We start from the raw sequence: 8,662 nt of genomic DNA on the forward strand, positions 1-8,662 counted from the left end.
AGGCGAACAGACCTGAGGAACTAGTGACAATTAGCGACACCCGTCCGGAGGGAACACAGCATCGCAAAATGGCAGACATTCCATGAAGTTTTGGTGTTGCCATACGCTCTAGAAAAATTATCAGATGGTGAAATTTATGGCACGCTACCGGGAGCGCTATACGCCGAAGAATAAAGTATTTATTTTTTTGTGCGGCGAACAGTAACCCATAACAGACTTCCACCAAAATATCTAGCAAAAATATTAAGATTTACGTGAGCTGGACCGATTTGAAAATACCTCAAAAAATTTAGTTTTTTTATCAATAAAAAGTTTTTTTTTTAAATATTTTTTGAAAAAATTATGCCAGATGACTAAACAGTTTAAGCGTAAAAAGTTTTTTAAAAAATATTTCAAAAAATTGTTTTACGGAATCATAATAATGAGATTTTTGATGCTGTTTTTAAACTTTTATCAAAGACTGGTTTAAGAAAAACTTGAATAACTAAGCCAAAATTACAAATTTAGACATATGAGGTACCATTGGTAAGGTATTTTCTCACCCTTTTAATTTCTTTGCGAATGAGCTCATTCAAAGTATGAAAGAGGAAGGTAAGATAAACGCGTTTCATTCCATGTTGAATTAAGTTGTGTTGGTATTTGATAAAAAAAGAAGTAAAAAAGGGTGAGAAAATGCCTTCACACTGATACCTCACAAGTCTACATCGGTAAAGTTTTGAAGCAGTTATTCAACTTTTTCTTACACAAAACTTTGAAAAAAGTTGAAAAACATCATCAAAAATCTCATTATTATGATTCCGTTGATACAATTTTTTAATAATTTATGTAGATTTTTTAAGCTTAAACTGTTTTGTCGTCTGAGGGGATTTTTTTCCAAAAAATCATTTAAGAGACTATTTTTATTCATAAAAAACTCCATTTTTAGAGGTATTTTCAAACCGGTCCTGCTCTCGTAAATCTTAATATTTTTCCGAAATATTTTGGAAGAAGTCTTAAAATGTACCAGGTTTGGTAGTCCCGCCACAAAAGCCGCAACTTTTTTTGGTGATGCAGTCTAATGTACAGTAGTCGAAAAAATTATAGCCGCACCAAATTTTCGCAAGTTTAAAAATATCATTTTTGTTGTTATTTAATTCTGGTTATTTTTTTTATAGTTCATTCTTTAACAACATCCGTATAAATACAAGTTTAAAGGCAGTGTCACACGATTGCCGAAATTTGGTGCATATCGTATCCCAATTGTGTGAATACCCAAATATTTTTCTTTATCCCTATCACGGAAATTAATTTGTTGAAATTTTTCAATAGAACATCGCTGTATTGTACCAATATTTTGACTACAAAAAAAAATTCCCATTTTTTTATTTTGTACCAATAGCCGAATATAAAAATGTACAAATGTACCAAGCGAGTGCCACTTCCTTAAAAGTGTCTGCAATTAAAAAAAAAAAATCAACAAATTTTCGTAAACATTTGGATTTTTTTAATTGGATTCCGAGTATGCAGTTTTGTAGCCCATTGAATTCTAGTAGAATAAAGTTTCAAATGGCTAAAAACTACGATTATTTTTTAGAATTTAAAAAAGACCTCGAAATTTGTACGAAAGTTTCTTGAATTTTTTTAATATTGCACAAATTTGGAACCTTTGATTTAGAGGGGTTTTGTTAAAGAATCAACTATATTATTATAAAAAAATAACCAAACCTAAATAACAACGAAAATAATACGTTAAAACTTGGCAAGAAGTGGTTCGGCTATAATTTTTTTACCACTATATGTATTTTTTAATATCTTTAATTAGACATGCACATTGCACATAAAGGAAATACATAACAAGATTAAAATATGTATGCCTTTTTTGTTTGTTTTTTCAAATCTCATTTTGCCTTTTTTCAAGTTTTTAGTTTCTTAAAATCCTACATTTCTACATTTCTGGGGTTCAGAACAACTCTAAAATTTTGTCGGCCATGCGGCATTCCGAATGCGCCTTTCTCGCCGCGGTGGCGCGCCATTTAGGCTTCCCCTGAGGTACCCCGTCCTAGTGGTGGCAAACTATCGATGGCACTATCGATACTATCTATAGTTTTGGTTTTTTTTTCACTATCGATAGTATTGAAAAACCATCAAGTATTTTCACTATCGAACATTTTCCAAAATTGAGACACAAAAATTGTGAATGTGCCTTTTATAAAGCGGCAATACTTTTATATAAAAGAATATATGGCAACTATGTTGGCCTAACGTTTCTTTCATAACGAATATATGTCTATTGTGAGAAACAAAGAACCAGCAATATAACATCATTTTACGTATATATAGTTTCAATTCTTTGCAAGATTTATCAGAAATGGATAATTTTTTGGCAAGCGAAATACGTATATATCTTATCTACATAAATTAGAGCACATTTTAAAATAACCCATTTCATTTAGACAAAAGCAAAACTGTCACATGTTCCTGTTCCTCGGAAGAAGATGATGTGTGTGTGATTGAAGGCACTTCGAAAAGATGCAAATCTTTTTCAATGGTAGGAAATAAAAGATTAATATTTTGACATGGATACTAAATAAAATAAGTTTTGCGAAGGTTTGGAAATACTTTAAGCAATCTGATGACAAAAAATTGGCAAAGTGTCTACAATGCTCTAAAGAATATAAAACTAGCGGAAACACATCCAATTTACGCGATCACTTAAAGCGGATGCACCCAGCATCGGATAGAGACAACACACCCAGTACCAGCTCATCGAATCGCTCCAGTTATAATTCAATCGATTCATATTTTAAAAGAGCTGTGGAATACGATTCGTCATCTAAACGTAAAAAGGACATAGACTCTGCTTTGACGCAGTTAGTGACTGAAAGTTTTCACCCGTTCAATATTGTTAATGACAATGCATTTCGTAAATTCGTAAAGGTGTTGGATACAAGGTACGTTCTTCCAAGCAAAAATACATTGAAAAATATCCATATCACAAATTTGTATGAAAGCCGGAAAGCGATATTGTTTGACATTCTAAGCAACGTCGCAAATGTTGCAATAACAACAGATTGCTGGTCATCAATGAATAATGAAGCCTACATAACAGTCACTTGCCAATTTATTGATGAAGAATATAATTTTCGTCACGCAGTGTTGCCCACAAAAAAACTCAATGATATAACAAATCATACAGCAAGAAACATTGCAGATTCTTTACATGATGTTGTAATGGAATGGTCGATTTTTAATAAAGAGTGCTGTGTTACCACAGATAACGCATCCTCCATGACAAAGGCATGCGAATTGCTAAAATTGCGGCATTTGCCTTGCGTAGCCCACACCTTGAATTTGGTGGTTCAGGACGGGTTGAAAGAGTTTGTGTTGCAATCTCTGATTTCGAAGTGCAAAACAATTGTCACATTTTTCAGAAGCAGCACGACAGCTATGGAGAAGTTCAAATTAGGGCAACGGTCAGAAAGGCCACTAAAACTAAAGCAAGATGTCATAACGAGATGGAACAGTACGTATATTATGATTCAACGGATTCTTCAGACAAGTACTGCAATATCAAGCGTTTTACTATCTACTCCAAAAGCGCCCCCGACTCTTACAGCTGATGAAATACAAGCGTTAGAGGAAATAGAAAAACTACTTCTTCCGTTTCTAACTATAACAGAAAAATGCAGCGGAAATTATGTAACAGTATCTCTTATTATTCCGCTTGTGAACGGATTATATCGCAATATGATGGAGCAAGCGAAAAGTTTGAAAAGTCAACATGGTATCAATCTTTGCTCTAAATTATTGGAGGGAATTAAAAAACGACTCATTATATATGAAACTAGAACACCAACACGAATGGCAACGATTCTAGATCCACGATTTAAAAAAGAAGCTTTCATATCTGAAAATATTGCTAACGAAACATCAAATTTACTTGAAACTGAAATTATGCATTTTATGGGACATTCACACACGCAACCACCTTCCCAACAAGAAGCACCGGAAGGTGAAGATACACTTTTTTCATTTCTACACGAAAGAAATAGAAACAAAAGGTTGTCAAAACGGGCAGATTCAATTTTAATAAAGCGCCAGTACTTGGAGAGGCAAAATGCTGCGCAAAATACAAACCCCCTGGATTACTGGAAGGTATAGTTTTCGTAGTTATTTTAAAAAACAACCTTATTAATTTTTCGTTTTTATATTAAAAGCTGGCAGAAGAAGATTTCTTGCCCTTAAAGGAGTGCGTGCTGAAATATTTATGTATTCCAGCGTCATCAGTAGAATCGGAACGAATGTTCAGTAAAGCAGCTTTAATAGTAAACGAAAAAAGGTCGCAACTAAAACCTAAAAATGTTGACATGCTATGTTTCTTAAATAAAAACAATTGGCTTTAAAAACTAGAATAGGTAAATATGTTAAGTTTTTTGAATAATACTTTCATTACTAAGGTAGGTCCTGATGGTCTTTGAAAAACTATATTTAACGCAATTGAGCGTATTCATAGTAAAAATTAAGTTGGTACTTAAAGCTAGTTGTAGCTTTTTGGCATAATTTTGGATGGGTTATCTGTGAATAAAGTTGCAACCAACTTTATGTACCAACTTAATTTTAACTATGAATACCCCCCAATTAGATTTTTTATCTTTTTCAAAGTAGGTGACTATCGATAGACTATCGATAGTTTAAAAAAAATATCGCCCACTATCGATAGTCTCGACTATTGCAGGCAACACTGCCGCAGCTGGAGCAGCTACTAGGTTCAGAGAAACCGATTGGTTGACCGTTTTAAGGACGGGACAATCTGGAGTTCTAGGGAGATTTCGATTTCATTCCTGGTCGCATAGATTACTGCAAATAATCCCGGGATTTTCGGGATTTGCAATTTGCACTGATGGCAATAATAGACCTTCCTTTCCTTGACCAGTATTGAAAATATTTCTTTTTTTTTATTTAAAAGCTAATATTTTTTTATAAATGTCTAGCTCATTATACATATAACACCGCGCGATAGTAAATTTTAAACACAAATATCAATATATTCGCGAAACCATGGGCCAAATATAGTAAAATTGCGTTTTTAGTTTTTCACTCTGACTTCAGTAATTCAAAAGAGATTTTATAGAATTTAAACAGATTCAAGTTTTTGGCGCAGAGGGACTGGTAAGTGTTGAAAATGTCCTTTGAAAATTGCATCCTTGAAATTTCGCACTATTTGTTTTTGATAGAATTATGTGTTAATGTTGACTTTTATAAACTCAATAACATCCTCGAATTTTGCCTTTATAACTTTTTCAGCTTAAAAAATTACCTACTCGTCCTTGTGAATCCAAAAAATTTTTTTTTTTTTTAATTCTAAAGAAATTTCCTCCTGCATTTGGTATCCATATTTTTATTCTATATTGCACTGAATTTTCTTAATTATTTTTGGAATTAATCATATCTCTGAAATTTCAAAGTCCTTTAAATTAAATCCTGATGTCAGAGGGATAAAAACAAACGCCACTTTAAATAAAAAGGTAGGTTTCAAACCCATTTATTTATTATTTATCTTATGGTAGGAGAGCTTCGCAAAAAAATATAGGAGCATTTTTTCGATTTAAGTTGTTTAAAAGTAATGAATATCTAAAACCGGGATCGTAAAAAGCTGAAAAATTAACAGCCCTAATATAAGTACACTCACTCACCTGCTGTTTTCCTCAGACTGTTTTGATTCGGCAAACTGTTTCATTTTTAATAAAATATTCCTTATTTGCATTGGAAATCTATCGCACAAATATAGTTTTGCCACGCGCTAGAATTTAAAAAAGCTAATCCATACATATAAGGGCTGTTCAGGATATTATGAAAATGGTCATGGATTTGAATTTGTATTTCCATTGCCGAATTTTATGCATTTATTTTTGTGAATTTACAAATGCACCAAAATATGCAAATGCAAGATCCTGAACAACCCTATAATAAAATTGTAGCAATATACATAGATTTTATAGATATTAAGGAAAAACTAATAAGTGGGGATATTTATTAGAGCAACAGAAGCCAAATCAACAATTTTTAAAATTTTTGTCTTTCTGTTTGTTTGTTTGTAGGCGCATCACTCAAAAAATTATGCATGGAATTGAAGTCAGTTTTTAGCGATATATTGGTATATATGTAGGCCTAAACATAGCTAATGGCTCTCGGCAAAAATTGTTTTTCCAACTCCGAAGGCCGTAAACAAAAGAGGACATCCATGATTGAGGGATGGCGAAGGAAAGGAGAGATTAAACAGAAAACCAGTATCTGAATGCATGCCCCCAGTAGTGCAGGTTGAAATTCTGACCAGCGTAATAATTGTATTTAAGTACTTAGATAAAACTTGTCATGAATTTTTGATGACAATATCTGTAATAAATAAACCTAAGCGTATTGTTATATATGTATATCGGTCACTCTATAAAAAATTTACACTACAATATATTTTTGATGCGAAATATATTTTTTTTTACATTCTTCTTCTAAAAAAGACACTTAATTTTTATTTCATCACGATATTCGGAAATCTCGACAAAAAAATTTCGGAAATTTTCAACTTACAACGAAGTATATTTTTTAATTTTTTGCAGTTAATAAACTGTTTGTCGGAGAAAATCAGTTAAGTAATTAAAATGTGCGTAGTTACCTCGGCTTTGCATTAAAGTAAATAAATCCTTTTTTTCATTAAAAGATTTTATTTTTTTTATAACTTTTTTTATTAATTGTTAACTGTTTGACTTTTGTTTTTGATGTGTATACATCTTTGGTTTCGGTAGGGGTAAAATTTGCGAAGCTGTAACGCATATCCCAACACAAAATTTCGAAGGGCTTAGCATGTGTATTTCAGCATACAATTTTTATTTTCATTAGAAGCACCCTGAGTTTGCTTGCCAAATGGTTGCATACAATTAGGTATATGCATAGTAAGAGGAAATGCGCTACAATTGATTATTACTTCCGATTATTTAAACTCCGCACATGCATTTTGATATTCGTAGATGGTGTTAGGCATAGGTTTAGTACTCTATTTTGATAAAAAAACAAGACGAAAATTTAAAAAAATACTGAAATCATTTTTGAACTGGGACCGTTGATAACTGATGCACATACATGAATATATGTATGTATAATATGCATATGTATGGATGATATAATAGCTCTGATCCAATACTTTTCGTGTAAAATCCTGGAAAAAGGTCAAACAGCGAAATCACTCTCTGAAGTGGGAGTAAAAAGTGAGTAACAGCAAAACGTATGGAAAAAGCATCGGGTAAAATCCTGCAACATGAACTGCATTTACATGAACCACAGATTATATTCCGAAAAGAAAAACCAAATTTAGGAATATATACAAATAGAAATGCTCAAACTATGAGCTCAAAAACAATAACTGATGCGGTGTTTCCAAGATATTTTAACGCCCTTGAGTCACAAGTATATTTTAAAAATCATACCGATAATTTCATGTATTAAATGAATTAAAAATGAAAATGAATAAAAAAATTAAATAAGCAAAATGAATAAAATTAAGTGAAATTAATGTTTAATTTCTAACCTATCCTACATTTGTATGTATGTAACTGAATCGCTTAAAGCTTTACATATAAAAAGATTATCCTAATTTTCGAGCTTAACTCCCTAATCTGTTATTAGAAAAAGAGATTAGCCATGCAAAATTATAATTAAAAATATCTCAGATTAAAGCGATAACTTTTTGGTGTCCAACCTAGTTTTATCGATTATACTTGCGAAGAAGAGGAGGAGTGTCAAAGGTTAAAGTAAACAAAAATTGACGCTAGTAAGGAAAATAGGTTTGTAAAGGTATTTTTAATAAAATATTCAGTTAAAGGTTATTTAAATGGCATAATATGTGCTGCAGAAAAAAGTGACCACGGTGGCACAGAAAAGAAGTTTAACTTTTCCTCGAGTTGTGTGAATAACAAGCACAACCAATATGACAGCTAACGAGCTTTGATTGGGATTATATTTATATGTAAACGTACTTTTATGCTTTGCCGTTCGCATTTGCTTACACATCAAATTTCATGAGTATCTAGACTCACGCCTTTTTTTTTGTAACAGAACAGGCTTTAATACAAATGCAAAAATTTGGCACATAACCTGTTTTAATTTTAATTTTTCTTCTGTTAAAGTTAGATTTTTTTCGTTCTTTCATTAAAAAATTAAAAATAACTGGAATAATTAATTAGTTTTTCAGAAACTATCAGTCCTATCGGAAAGTGATGTACATATGGTTTATGGAGAATTTCATTAGCTTTCGTTTGCCGTATCTTATATTAAGATTTTTAAATTTGTTCGTAAGATATACATGATTAAAAGGAACCAATTTTTGCTTTAAGCTGAATAACGGTCAATTGCAAATATCTCGAAAACGTATGCATAGAAAAAAAATTAACCCGATTTTCGGAATCACCGAGCAACTCTACATAGAAATTGGATAGTGGCGTCTGGAGAACAAAAACCAAACTAAAATTTGTGATCCAGTGTTATTATTTAAATTGTGTTTTTGTAGTTATGGTTTTTGTGACCTTTTCAAGTAAAATCAAACTCCAAAAAATTTTATTTACTTGAAATACGATAAAAAAAAGACTAAAATAAATAATATAAAAAAAAACTTTTTAATATACAACGCTTTTAT

General features: G+C 31.7%; 1 protein-coding gene across 1 annotated transcript; it reads left to right on the plus strand.

Annotated features, from left to right (window-relative positions):
• The first annotated feature begins 2,451 nt into the window (after nt 1–2,451).
• Nucleotides 2,452–4,391, plus strand: LOC118754731 (zinc finger BED domain-containing protein 1-like). Its single transcript, XM_036489613.1, has 3 exons — nt 2,452–2,527; nt 2,587–4,134; nt 4,197–4,391. Exons 1-3 carry the CDS (start codon nt 2,525–2,527, stop codon nt 4,380–4,382), a joined length of 1,737 nt encoding a protein of 578 aa, XP_036345506.1. The 5' UTR covers nt 2,452–2,524; the 3' UTR covers nt 4,383–4,391.
• Nucleotides 4,392–8,662: the final 4,271 nt, after the last annotated feature.

This window comes from Rhagoletis pomonella, unplaced genomic scaffold (genome assembly GCF_013731165.1).
Source record: "Rhagoletis pomonella isolate Grant_MI unplaced genomic scaffold, Rhpom_1.0 Rhpom_scaffold_04486, whole genome shotgun sequence".
NCBI lineage: Eukaryota > Metazoa > Arthropoda > Insecta > Diptera > Tephritidae > Rhagoletis > Rhagoletis pomonella.

Excerpts from the sequence above, each read along its gene's own strand:
- LOC118754731 (XM_036489613.1), top strand. Across the intron at positions 4,135-4,196 it reads ACCCCCTGGATTACTGGAAG|CTGGCAGAAGAAGATTTCTT; the intron begins GTATAGTTTTCG and ends TTATATTAAAAG.